Below are 15032 nucleotides of genomic sequence, written 5' to 3'. Positions count from 1 at the left end.
ATCTACCAGGAGCAAGATTGCTGAATGCCAAAGTTAATGAAACGATTTATTCTCTTGGGGTAAAACACATCGTCTATTACAGTCTTCAACATCCCACTGCCGGTCAATACCCCCTTCATCCTCTTTTCCTACCTCCATAGGATTTCTCCCAACAAACCCCTCTCTTCGCCCACCATACAGGGTGCGTCCGGAAAATAAGTGTACTGAGCTCAGGAAAAAAAAATTATTACACTTTTACATATCTTAAGCTAATATTACTCAAAATAGGACCCTTGTGAGTCGATACACTTGTTCCAGCGGCGCTCCCATTCCTGGAACGCTCCCGCGAAGGCATCATCGGGAACCTCTCGAAGACACGTCGTCACGGCCTCTTTGACGGCGTCCAAAGTCCCGTATCGCGTTCCTTTCAAACTCCTCTTTATCTTCGGGAACAGAAAGAAGTCCGGTGGTGCCAAGTCCGGGCTGTAGGGCGGGTGCGGCAGCGTTGCCACGCCGTGCTTGGCCAAGAAGTCCGACACGACAAGCGCGGTGTGAGACGGCGCATTGTCGTGATGCAGCCGCCAGATGTTTTTGATCGCTCACCAGATGTTTTTAATCTCGTGCACTATTGTTTTTGGCACATTATACTGCTCTGCTATCATCCAAACACTCAGACGACGATCAGAGTTCAGTACATCGCGAACTTTTCGCACATTTTCGTCGGTGAGTGTCGTTGATGGGCGTCCAGGCCGTGGTTCGTCATCGACCTCTTCTCTGCCCTCCACGAACATCTTGTGCTACCGAAAGATCATGTTTCTGGACATGGCTGACTCCCCGTAAGCCTGGTTAATCACACCGACAGATTCGGTAGACGATTTCCCAAGCTTTACCGCAAATTTGATGGAATAACGCTGCTCCAAAAACTTCGGCATCGCGTTCCGTGACGTGGGTCGAGCGTGGAGGTTCGCGTTAACAGAGCTCCTCACTACACCACAGCTCAGAGCCGACTGCCTTTTTCATCGTCGCTTGCCAACATACCCCTCTCCAATCGCAGCCCGTCAGAGCGGTGCTGGGCGCGCCTGGAGCGGCGGGAAAAAATCAGTACACTTATTTTCCGGACGAACCCTGTACCAAGTACTTCTTCATTTGTTTTCTTCTCTGTCCATTTCACCTTCTCCATTTTCTCCACATCCACATTTCAGAAGTCTCCAATCTACGTCTATCCTCCTGCTTCAATGACCACGTTTCCGCGCCATACATAGCTACGCTCCATATCAAGGTTTTTACGAGTCATTTCTTAATATCCTTACTCAACATCCCTGTCATCAACTTCCTCCTCCTTCCGAAAGCCTCTTTGCCCAGTTTAATTCTTCTCCATACGTCCCGACTACTTTGACCATGTTGATCCAAAACACTACCGAGATACGTAAACTGTTCTATCTGCTCTAGTTTTTGCCCTCCGATTTTAATGTTTAGCTTAGCCTTTTTCTTTCTAGAAAATCGCATAACCTTTGTTTTATTAATATTGATTTTCATTCCATACCTGTCGCACTGAATTTCCAATTCACTAAGCAATGCTTGCAACCCCTTGGCTGACTGACAAACTAAAGCTTGGTCATCAGCGAACCTAACTGATTTTACGAATTCCCCACCCACTTTCATTCCTACCTCCAGTTCTTCCCATGCCTCTTTAATCATTTCCTCTGCATACAGGTTGAACAGCAACAGTGATAATGGGCAACCCTGCCTTACACCTCTTCCTAACACTGCCCAACCGGACTCCCCGTTCCCCACTCGCACCTGTGCAGTCTGAGACATGTACAGGTTGCGGATTAGCCTCTTTGCCTCCAATCTATTCCTATTTTCTGCAATATATTCATTAGGTTTTCCCAATTCACTCTATCAAACGCTTTTTCGAAATCTACAAAACAGGCAAATACGTCCTGGTTTTATTTTATAGTCCTCTTGATTAATAATCGCATTACTGCAATGGCATCACGCCTACCTCTCCCCTTCCTAAACCCAAACTGATCACCCCATGAGTAATCTTTTTCCCTACTCTCTATCCTTTTTTTGATGACCCTGAGAATAACTTTAGCTGCGTGGGATATCAAACTTATCGTCCTGTAGTCCTCATATGATGTAGCCTTTACCTTTTTCGGAATAGGAACTAAAATTGATCTCACATAGTCTTCCTGCCAGATTCCTTCCTCATAAATACTAAGAATCAGCCCATATATCCTCGTCCTCCCACATTTTCCTAAACATTTCAATAGTTCCGCGGGAATGTTATCCACCCCCACAGCCTTATTTAGTTTCATCTCCCTTGATGCTCTTTCTATCTCATTGTCTGGACCTAAGCTATCTTTCTCTACGTCATGTTCCTTTTCTATATCTAACTTTATTGTTCTAAGTTCTTTACTATACAGTTCTTCTATACATTCCTTCCATCTCTCTTGGATCTTTCCTGCGTCAACTATTACCTTACCCGCCTTATCTCTAACTGTTAGCATAGCTCTTCCTTTCTTACTTCCCGATAACGATTTAACTTTGCTGTACAGCGCACCGATTTCTCCCTTCCTCTGCAGACTTTCCATATCCTCACACTGCGTCTTTCACCATGCTTCTTTTGCTTTATTTGTTGCCCGCCTCAATTTATTGTTCAATTCTTTGTACTTCATTTTGCCTAATTCTGTATTTATATTCTTCCATTTTCGCCGCTCATCCATCTTTGTAATCATCTCATCCGTGATCCATGGTTTCCTAGTCCTTTTAGTGTTAACGGTTCCAATAGTGTCTTATGCGGCTTTAGACAACCCTTTCTTGAAACTTTCCCATTTTTATTCGATAGTACTTAGCTCTTTACCATCCTCCATGGTTTCCTCTACCGCCTATTGATATATATTAAATACATATTAAACATGCCAGATGTTTATATGACCGAAAATTGTTATTTACTATTGCATACAAGTCATCATGTGAAAGTTATTGTTGTTCCAATATTTTTCCTTATATTAAAAAGTTGATATTTTAATATTCGAACCGATATAATTTTCATGATTCTTTCAAACGTAACCAGACCGCAGAGATTAAATCTCAAAAGTGTTTAACGATACTCTTCATAATCTCCATGACCGTCATTATCGTCGCCATTCTTTAATTTTTTAGCTCGTACCATGGCTTCGGTCTCCATAAAACTACAGATAATGGGCAGCATATAATGGATCGTAAATTTCACGGTAGGAAATGTCACCGCTATGAAGTGATACGTGTTCAACAATCGTATATTACCATTAGTTGATTTCGGAAATAACTCGCAAGGGGGCGGTATTGGTGGTGAATTGTGTTGCTCAACCTTAAACGATAATCGATTTGCTGCAGTTTCTCCATACCGCATCCAAGACAACAATGCCAACTTCTATTTAATTCCTTATTAAAACAAATTCCAAGATGGTGTTATTCAGGATCATTATTTTCTATCTATAAGAAACGTCATCAGGGATATCAACAGACATAGGATTTATCGATCTCTATGGTATTAAAGAAATAACCAATAACCATGTATTATTAAACTCGTGGTAAGCAGTCATTAACAGGATAGATCCTCAATCGGGTTTCCGGAATATTACATATACATTATTATAATTCCTGTATTTCGAGGTATGGAGGGATGTATGTGCAATCTTCCCATTCTCGCGATAACCTCCTCGTGCTTCCTAATTGGCCTTCCATCCAACATCCCTATTTACGTACTTATCCTACCTTGTATTTCCCTTGGACTTCCTCGAGTGGCCTTTCCTTCTGAGCAAATTAGTTTGTCTCAAGGCGTTCTGTGACCGTCCGATCCTCCTTTTACTTATATTGCCTCACACCTCACATTTTCCTCTTCTAGTCACAGAAAATAGGAGATATAAGAATGAAAAAGTTAAGGAGATAAGTTATTTTGCCATTGCTAGAACTCATCTTGAATACGCATCGAGTTTCTGGGGCCCAACCACAGAAGATCTTAATTATGGAATCAAACAGAGTACGAAAAGAAGCTGAATGTTTTGATGTGAATTATGCTATGAGGGAAAAGAAAGCATCACCTGTTAATTGAAAGTTCTTATTCGGGAGTTATTGGAAACAGGAAGAATGCAGATACGAATTTTAGAAAACTAAAAGTCATCATGTTTAACGTTGATAACATTTCTAGCAATACATTACGTGAGCTGGTTGAATAGACTACCAAGAGAAGTAGAGGAATATTGTCTGAAAAATCGTTCATTGCTTCCACGCTCATTTCTAGATCTCAGGAGTATAAAATATGAAACAACAATGATAAATATAATGAAATATTGTCTAACACTCTGCTTTGCTCCTCAAACATCCTAGTTCTTTGTAAAATTAGTTGTTGATATACTTCATGTACACATCTACACCCAATTAAAATGCTTTGGTGTCATTCTCACAAAACTTATTATGAAGCAAGAACGTAAAATTTGTGAAGCCGCCTGGAAGAAACTTGGATTCATTCAACGCCTTGTCAGAAAATCTAATGAGAAAGTATGGGAGAGATGTTACATTACGCTGGCGAGGCCACAATTGGAATACGCAGCAAGACTTTGGGTGCCGTCGGAGTAGGAGAGAATTAAGGAGATGTAAAAGGTGCAAAGACAGCCCGTTGTGTCTGTGAAGAAATTTCACGATAAAAAAGAGTGATTAAGGCGTGTAATAGGGAAACTAGGATGGAAGTCCCTCCATGCACGAATGTGAAAGGCGAGAATGAGATTATTGACAGAAACAGGAGGAAACTTTCTATTTAACCTCATAACACCAAAGAATTTAAAGAGCTCCTTCAACATATCGCCAGACTGGAACATTCGGATAAGTTAAGTGAGATAGCCTGCAGCACTAATAGATTCAGGAAACCTTTCTCTCTTCGTACGATTGGCGATCAAAAACAAAGCTGAGCAACGAAAACACTATAGTGGATAAACCAAGCTGCGAGTCTAAAGCGTCGAACACTTATCCATTTAGTTATTAAGGCTCCTGACTTAACACCCCCTGCCACACCCCTTCAGGGAAAACTTGAAAGGTAAAAATGTAGATGTATATGAACTTTGCTCTGAACGTGGTCGTGTTTTCTAAGCTGATAAATATTTTACGAGGTCTGTCCGGCAACTATCCAGTCATGGATTATACTTTGAGAAAAAAAGCTTATCTAGAGCAATGGAACCTTAGCTCCTTTCGAAGTACTCCACTAGGGGCATGACTTGTTTCTCCCAGCATTATTTTTTACTTTTAAAAACAATCGACGAAGTCCTTTTTTGAAATGGGCATCAGCTATCTTGCCGCATTTTCCTTTATCTCGCCAACCGATTGCTGAGAAGACTGAGTTTATTTTTCAGAGTCATGACCGTAGACTTATGACTCATACCCAATTATGATATTTTTTAAAAACCTGTGCCATCATTTTCGACTTGGACCAAGTCCCTTGCAACTTTAGCACGAAATTCTTGACGCTGACGAGATAAAAGAGAATGCAATGAGGCACCTGATGAACATTCCGAAAAAGACTTGGTCGACTGTTTTGAAAAGTGAAAGAAACCCCGAGATAAGTGTGTGGGGTCTCAAGGGCAGTACTTCGAAGAGGACTGAGGCCTTATTGTCCTAGGTAGGCTATTTTTCTCGAAATACTGCATGGCTGGATCCTTTCCAAACAGACCTCGTCTATCGTATACAGGGAAGGAAATAATTTCGAGTGATGGTCATACTGCTTACGTACTATTTGACCTTCGAAATATTTTTCAACAAAAATTAGCAAGCGACTCATCGGGCGCATTGAAGCCGCCAGGAGGTTCACACGACGTCCACGAGGGAAGGCATGATTATCGGAGAAGATTTCCTCATCTTTGGCAAGAACGCACGGAGGACGCCCAACACGTTAACTCCATTCGCAAGCAAACAAGCAGATAAACATGCAGAGACATTTTTCAGCAATCTCAAACGCCGCGAGAGGATTTTTCCCCACCCCTTTTTCCCTCTTCAATCGAACGTAACTCCGTAGGTCGGACAGAGAAGCTGCCTGAGGAAGTCGTCTCCTTGATGCGAGAACATCTTGAAAACCTACCGCCATGAGATTCCTGGAGGAGACCGAAAGGTGAGCTTGCCGAGTGTCCGACGGCTTCAACGACTCCCATTCCCAACGACCCACCCCGTACCGGCCGTTCGCACGTCATTTCCTTGTGACGCCGCAAACGTGCGCATTACCGAGCCGTGTAATCCGAATCCAACCCGATTGATCCGTCCGTCTCCAAAAGACATTTCGAACCGGATTCTCACAACTCAGCTGCTGGGAGAAATTTAAAAAAAGCAGGAACATTAGAAGCAGGGGATATTTAGGCGGTTGTATCGAGATTTCAAGTATACAGAGTTCGTCCGGAAAATAAGTGTACTGACTACTGATTTTTTCCCGCCGCTCCAGGCGCGCCCAGCACCGCTCTGACGGGCTGCAATTGGAGAGGGGTATGTTGGCAAGCGACGATGAAAAAGGCAGTCGGCTCTGAGCTGTGGTGTAGTGAGGAGCTCTGTTAACGCGAACCTCCACGCTCGACCCACGTCACGGAACGCGATGCCGAAGTTTTTGGAGAAGCGTTATTCCATCAAATTTGCGGTAAAGCTTGGGAAATCGTCTACCGAATCTGTCGGTGTGATTAACCAGGCTTACGGGGAGTCAGCCATGTCCAGAAACATGATCTTTCGGTGGCACAAGATGTTCGTGGAGGGCAGAGAAGAGGTCGATGACTAGTCTTCGAGAGGTTCCCGATGATGCCTTCGCGGGAGCGTTCCAGGAATGGGAACGCCGCTGGAACAAGTGTATCGACTCACAAGGGTCCTATTTTGAGGAATATTAGCTTAAGATATGTAAAAGTGTAATAAATTATTTTTCCTGAGCTCAGTACACTTATTTTCCGGACGAACCCTGTATGTCACTTAGATAAATTTTCTTGTTTTCATAACCGTTAGAGTATCTACTAAATGATAATGAAAAAACAGAATATTTCCGAGATAGTTTTCACAGAATGACACCGTAATCCAAGACTTAATACACGCTCTTATGCATGGTGTATATGTGTGTGTGTGTATATATGTACATATGTATATATATATATATATATATATATATATATATATATATATATATATATATATATATATATATATGCATATATACATATACACACACATGTGTATGTGTGTGTGTGTATGTATGTACATATGTATATATATATATATACATATATACATATACACACACACACACACATATACACCATGCATAAGAGCGTGTATTAAGTCTTGGATTACGGTGTCATTCTGTGAAAACTATCTCGGAAATATTCTGTTTTTTATTTATATCCCAGTCAAGGAAATATTTTTACTCTTGTGATCCGTTCGATTCCGCCTTCCCCACCTCTATTGTGTTCGTCCATTATGTGTGTTCCTATCCCTTTTCCTTATATCTGTTTCTGTATATATGAGTATTTATTCGCCGTTTGGCGGGATTTCGTGTTTGAATGTGTATATATATATATATATATATATATATATATATAACTTGGACAGCAACAAACAATATATGAAAACATAAAATTAACAGTTTAAGGGACGCCTCGGTAGCTTAAGTGGCTAAACCACTCGACCGGATATTGAGGGATCTGGGTTCGTATCCCAGTCAAGACGAGTGATTTTTACACTCTGAAATTGTTGCATTGAAATGCACATTAGCGGATGAGTCCGTTAAAAGTCACTGTTGTGGCATCTCCCGCAGTTTCTTTGGAATTCATAAAAATATCACTCACAAGTAATTTCTTGATCATTTCGACGTAATTCAGCTCCGTCTTCATTGGGAGAAATAGAAGACTTCTATTTCTTCCGATGGAGACGGAGCTGAATTCCGTCGAAATGAACAAGAAATAACGCGTGAGTGATCTTTTTATGTGTTCTTATATTGTTTGTTGCTGTCCAAGTTTTATATATATATATATATATATATATATATATATATATATATATATATACACACACATATGTATATATGCATATACATATTTATATATGTATACATATACATATTTATATATGTATATATATACATATATATATATATATATATATATATATATATATATATATATATATATATAATGTATATTGAGTTAGCTCTAGCGAACGAAAAGAAAAGCATTGAAACACAAAAAAGAAAAGGAACTGACACGTTTTCGAATTTACAGCGGTACAAACCACCTTCCTCAAGGAAAATAAGTAAAAGCAGAAGTTAGTGCTATTTTCCAGGCATGATAAATGCTCTTTTACTCGTCAAAATTTTTCTCTCTAAAGGCAATCTCATTTCATGGTATTATTACTCCCAATTGCACTCCCTTTTTCTGCTATCGCACATCCTAAATATAAAGAAGCCTATTCTCTCGTTCCAAATTTTTTCCAGCCGATATTTAACTTGTATATCGATTCCGGTTCTTATATTTATCAATCCTAATTAAATTTCTGCAGTAGCCACTTATTTCTCACTTAATTAAGCGAGCTTAGAAGTTTTTTACCCCTATTATTACTGCCCGAATGTTTTTTGCCCGAAAATTCTAACTCATTTTCCTCCACTCAACGAGAAAACTAATTTTGGCTTTGCCAATAATATTTTGTAGTTGTGAACTAAATAGAGTCAGGTGCGGACAGCGTTCACCTCATGTAACAGATACAACGTTGATTGGAAGCTTTCGAGGTGTTGGTAAGCAAAGCAAACGGCGAAGTTCTAAGCGTGGTAAAGGATGTCGGAGACAATTTAAAGAAGGCAGTACAAGTGAATGAAGGATATAATAAAGGCAATGAAATGATGAAAAGTGCGATAAAGATGGTAGGAATTCTGAAAAATCAAAGTAGAGGGAGGAATAGAAAGAAATTTTTTGTGTTATGTTAGACAGGGCCTAGGATTAAAGTAATATATCAGTAGTATAGTAATTTCAAGGTCCACATAAAAACCTACCATAACCCGGTAACTAATGCTAATAACAAACACAATGAATGCCTAATGTTACCCTGAGAATAAGGCTATTACTTGGATTTTTATTACTAGTTAAAACCAATTACCTTTTCATAGCCAACGTCAAGTTTGTTTAACATATGCACTGAAATGCAATCTTTTAGAGTAATACAGTGATTGAAATACTAATGCCCAATTATTATTTCTTGCTCTAGAACTATGCTTTCATTATCGTAATGGAAAGCTATGGTGGAAACAGATCGGCCCCAATTAATGAGAAAACATCTAAACTAGTTTTGCTTGTGATCATTTCCGGGTCCTAATTAGAGAACCCGACTATAGGTCATAGTACACAGCGGCCATTAATTAACTATGTCAGCGAGAAAACAGTCGAATGGGCTACGGCATATTTTGTTTCAAATATATATCGAGGAAAAACGTGAACAATACCCTCCCATGGCCATCGGCCACGTCGCGGTAAACATTTTTTTTACTGATAGCCCAGAAATCCAGAAAGCCCACAATTAAATATATCTCCTTCCGCTAATTAACATTTCCATTTCCAGTCCAATTTGGAACCGTAACGTACTCTACCGACACTATCACCCTTCCCTCTTTCCTTGTCCTATTTTATCGGACAGTGGTTCGAATTCGCAAGCAACTGAACAGGTTTTCCAGTTTTTTAAAATATCATTCTACTCTCTTCGATGAGCACGAACGTTGGAGATGAACTGACATTTTGGGCAACGTGGGCATGAAATTATATGGCAAAAGCCGTGACATTTCTGATTGGTGGGTGTGATTAATGCGGAAAACGATGAAAATGCCGGTGTGGATACTTGCATACGTACTAAACGCAACGGAAATCGTCCCGACGGTGACCGAGTTTAATAATGACATAGAGAAATGTGAGAAATGTTCATTGGTGACTCTTAACTTACGGATCAATTATTCTTTACGTTCTAACCGTTATATAAGAAAGTTTCAAATGTTTCAGGACTGACAGAGATGGAGAATACTCTTCAAGTATCAATAATCGCACTTACAAAGCCTTGGAATAAATTAAATGCATATTGTTAACCTTTCTTTTTTTATTCGTATTTTCTTGACATTAATCCACCTAAATAGTTTCTTGGCTTCTTTTCCAACATTACCTCCAAATTGGCCTTTCATACTTAGGAAAAACTAGAAAATAAACAGTTGTTTATCTACTCTCTATATTACAATACTTTATGGTGGTTATAGTCATATTTAGATCCCGTAATTTTATGTTTTACAATTCCAAATAATGAATCATGTGCACCTTACATCCTCACGGAAGTACATTGACGCAAGAGTTCTCATAAAGCCTCCATAAACGTTCGTGATAAGTGGTGTTTGGGCACCGTCTATGAATAAAGATTTGAAAACGATTTGCAGTTAACATTTTCCTGAACTGGTCACATTGCGCGGTATTTGGTTGATTTTTGCGAATGCGTCAGATGTGATCCTTTAGTTTTAAATCTTTATTCTGGATGACTGCAAAAAATTGTGGAGGCAAAGCCATTAGCCTTTCTTTTAAGATTATTTCTACAATTCCTCGTCAGCTTTCATTTTCGACTGCTGTCCGCCGTTGCGAAAATGTATCCAGTAAAAAGACAACTTCCGTGCGTTCAAGTTCACCACAAACCTGAAATAACTGTTACAAAAACTTCTTAAACGGTGGTTGAGGCTTCTAGTAATAAAACCATGGGTATAACTTAATGTTTTGAGTGGCACCCGCATTTTTAACTTGGATCGATATCACTTGAGGTTGAAGAGAGCTTCGCATAACATTCAACAAATGTATACCAAGGAAACGTGGGGGCTAAAGTGAGGCGAAAAATTCAACAAGTTTAAGAAAAAAACAAAAGAGATGGTGGGAGTGAAAGGAATATCTCAGGGTTTGGTTGATCGCGTTCTTGCCGACATTTGGAGCTCGAAAAACAGCGCAGGAAAATCCGTTCCCGGAGTCTTGCGAAAAATATGAGGAAATAAAGTCTTATCGCGATTCACAACGATTCAAAAAATACCCTCTCTCGCCATATTCTTATCAATAATAAACCTCAAGAGGAAAAAAATATTAATTGCTACCATAGAAATTACATTTTCCTTGATGTAGACATATCCCAAAGTACGCGGCGGTCGAAGCAGCGGTGATCAGCACTAGTAATAAGAAATATGGGCGTTGAAAACACAAATTTTAAAAATTGGTCAGTATTATTTAACTGAATAAGTCGCTACTAGCCTCACTTTATCATTCAGTCAGGAAAGAAATATCCGTGTCGGCAAAAATCAGGTATATTCATCAATACATAATCTTCATGTAAAAATGGTGCCAAGTTTAAAAACAGTTATTTGTTTGAGAAAACCTTTTTAACTGAACTTAGAGGTATTTAATGTAAAAATAACCACTAGAATTTAACAAAGTCAATTTTTCATATAAAAATCCCCCTATAATAAAATAAAAGTAACAGGTCACAGAGGTAAACTTCTAATGTTGTATACATGCCCATGTATTCTACATTGAATAATCATATACAATTTTGTATAGCTTAGTTTATTACTCTACATCCTAGGGTAGCTACTGTTATCATCATATATACCTTAATAATGAACGGCCCTTCTGAATTTATCCCTTACAGGGCTGAGCAGTTCAATACTTTTCCGCAAATAAGGTATCAATTCAAAGTACCACTCTCGGTCTTGTGGGTATATCAATTTTGCATCTTAAAACTCAGTATTTATTTTAGAAAGTTTTACGACTGTGATGGCAACAGCAATTTTATTTATTTATGAAAACGCATGAACAGTCTCTATTACTTCAGAGGTTACGTAGGTATCATTAATTTTAAACCTGGATTATTATACGAGAAGTTCATTTACTGGTAAGCTAGTAATTTACGACGCCACTCGTACTAGACGCGTTATTTAGAATTGTGGGCCCATACGCTATGAATAGCATTTTTCAGTACTGATTGCTTCATGCATCAGCATTAGTTTTAACTGATCTGTTGGCCATGTAGGCACCACATTTTCGTCAGTTAATTATTGTTTTTCTGGGCGTGGAAATGTGTTATACAAGTAACGATTGCGATTCTAACTAATCCTGCCGGTTGAGAATTTCGATCAATGATTATATTCCTAAATTCAACAGGACTTGACGCTGCTGAAATTCCCCGTGGATTGTGTGGAACATATTTGTTTTCCACTATGTTTGGCTGTAAATTGTAGCAATGGTGTCGTTTGTTTAAGGAATTCCGTTTAAATATTCCTGATGAATGGAGGAATGGCAGACCCAATGCCTACACTAAAGGTCTTCTTGAGCGCGTAAACGGATAAGAGAGATAAAACGATAGCTTAAAGTATAATATCCAGATGTTTCCATGGTAGAGTTGCCCATAATATTGACTGACACACTGGGGTAACATAAACGGAATACACGTTGGGCACATAGAAATTTAAAAACTTCATGGTAAAACTCGCTGAAATCCAAGAACTTTATGCGGGTTTGAATAAGCTAGTTTGATGATATCGAAATTGTCCGGAATTAAACGGTGTTTGCGTAAAAAAATGAAGTTATTTTATATGTGATTGTGGTAATAATAAAGACAATGGTTATGAAATGCAAAAACACCAATAGTATCATGTAATATCTATTTGATAGTTAAAGGGCAAAACAAGTCAAATTAAATGTGTTCCATTACGTGTTGCTATCTATAGATTGGCGAGAGATGAAAATATATCAATATTTCTTTTCTTCCTCGATTTTTAAAATTTCACTTTAAATTTCGTGAAATTCAAATCACAGACGTCGACTGATAGAATTTTAATAAATATTTTTCGGCTTCTGTGAGGAAAATTTGATTTTTTTACAACGGGGCAGATATTTTGGAATTGTGTTCTCAAAGAGAAACAGCTCGATCCGTACGCATGTACCATAAACGGTCGTAAATACCCTTCCTTCTCCTCGACAGGCTGGCCTGCTCTCTGGTGCAGTCTAGGGGTCAATTGGTGTCCTCGCGGAGGCAGCCGGTGCGCTCCCCGCAGGGCCGTTCCCTATCCCTACCATTCATCCAGGAGACGTGCTGCCCTTCGCCACCGGACTCCTCGGCCCTCGAGGACACCGGGAACCAATCACCCGAGGAGTGAGTACTCATCCGAGTGATCTCGCAACCCATCAAACTGGCCCTGGTTTGAACGGTAACATTCCGGTAAAATAACCAACCGTGAAAAGATCGATCACCTTTGCACCTCCTGATGTGTTCCCACCCTTCTCAGTTTTACCCTAATTTTATAGCAACCTTAATATTACTATGTCTCCATAAAATGAAATAGTTACGATAGGTGCCTGAAAGAGATGATGACATTTATAAACGCTGCTGAGTAATCTTCTCAGAAAAAGATTGTTCATCCAACTGTACTCATTAGACTATACTTGAAAACAAATGTAAAGTCCCGAAAGAATTCGCCGACGCGGAAAGTTAGTTTTTTTTGAAGAGGCAATTACTGCGAGTTTTGAAATGCTGTGAAAAAACTTCTTTTTATCTTCCACCCCTTCTCGGAGTACCGCTCTGAGCACCTGAGGCCCATTCCTCCAAGCTATAAGTCACCTTACAACTCATCGTAAATTGCACGTACGGTACCTTACGGCGAAAATAAATGGTGTAAAACTTAAGGATTGCCTATTTCATCCAATATGCGAATTTTAAAGTTAAATGTTACATTTTTGGATGCTTTATTTGAAAATCGACTCTCAAATTTGTGACATAGGCTCCAGGCGTCGCTCTCCGGACACTTAATCCCTTCCCAAAAAGTTGAGGAAGGGTTCCCTACATGTAATCTCAATTGAGTGAGTCCCTTTGCATCAATTTTTGTATACTAAAATGTTGAGAGTCTCATACGAGAAAGTATGGCGTGGGGGGGGGGGGAGGGGAAATCCAAAGCAGGCAGAAAAGATGGTATATTAAGGACTGTTATATATAGAGGGAAGGACGCTCAGCAAACGAGGAAGAGGAAGGAACATGATAAGCATTTGGACGGAATGAAGGGATGAAAGAAAAATACGGAGTCGAAGAGGGACTTACTGCAGTGTGGGATGCCTAATTGTTTTATTAGGAGAGATAAGGAATCGTGCTGTTTTACCGTTGAATAGGCTGTGTCCATCAATAGGTAGGCTTTTTAAAACAAACCATATTGGCAGTATATTTTGGAATGTTTCTCTCCCTTTTTGTTTAATCCGGGTCATTCGTGCGTTTTATGGTTGACTGATATGAAAGCACCTCTTTTTACTCTCCAACGTTCTCCTTTCTGTCACACTCTTCAAAGACGAGCCAAACGCGTCATGGGATTCAAGTTCGTCTAGTAACGCTAGTCACACACATCAGTTGAATCAGTGGGTCAGCTTTGAAGAGGCTATGCTCAAGGAAGAATCAAAATAGTTTTAGTTACAATCCGATAACTACAATACGAAAATGTACAGCTTTTTAATCTATCTCTAGAGAAATATCTTAACTTAGACATTTATAGGATCACTTTATTAAGAAGTAACAACCTACCTAGCTACGTAATCTGGCAATTATTTTCTTTCACCATGCATAGTCACTCTGAGACTGAAACGTTTCCTTCTTTTGAGTTAAATTTCTATTTTCCATCAGCTTTACACACTGGTCATTTAAATCCAGCCAGCTCTTTTCATCCCATGTCATCAGAAGAAGCTAAGCAAAATGAATCAAGAAAGCGTTATCAAAAATATAGTAATAAAACTAAATTTCCATTCCTCTTACCTAATATCCCACCCTACACATCCTTTTACAATATATCTTCAAGTTTCCTTACCACACATTTCTTTCTCGCATTCTCAGTTTTTTTATAATTACCTCTTCATATTCACATTAATACTACCAATAGTATATGAACTATGAGCCCATGTTAACCCAATCAAAAAAGTGCCTCTCTTATGTCCAAGACTTTCGATTCACCAATTAATAGGCTTATT

The 15032-nt window shown here is 39.2% G+C and overlaps 1 protein-coding gene across 1 annotated transcript in view; it reads left to right on the top strand.

The window, feature by feature from the left end:
* The first annotated feature begins 6095 nt into the window (after positions 1 to 6095).
* The window catches only part of LOC139698039 (proton channel OtopLc-like), a 36089-nt gene continuing 27152 nt past the window's right edge, over positions 6096 to 15032 (top strand). The window contains exons 1-2 of the mRNA XM_071596898.1: positions 6096 to 6121; positions 13012 to 13182. Coding sequence (XP_071452999.1) covers positions 6096 to 6121; positions 13012 to 13182 — 197 coding nt within the window. The remainder of the gene's footprint in view (positions 6122 to 13011; positions 13183 to 15032) is intronic.

Source organism: Hetaerina americana, unplaced genomic scaffold, assembly GCF_022747635.1.
Source record: "Hetaerina americana unplaced genomic scaffold, ioHetAmer1.1.p SCAF_8, whole genome shotgun sequence".
NCBI classification, from domain to species: domain Eukaryota; kingdom Metazoa; phylum Arthropoda; class Insecta; order Odonata; family Calopterygidae; genus Hetaerina; species Hetaerina americana.
The sequence above is the reverse complement of the archived record's forward strand: the minus strand, read 5'-3'. Positions and strand labels throughout refer to the sequence as shown.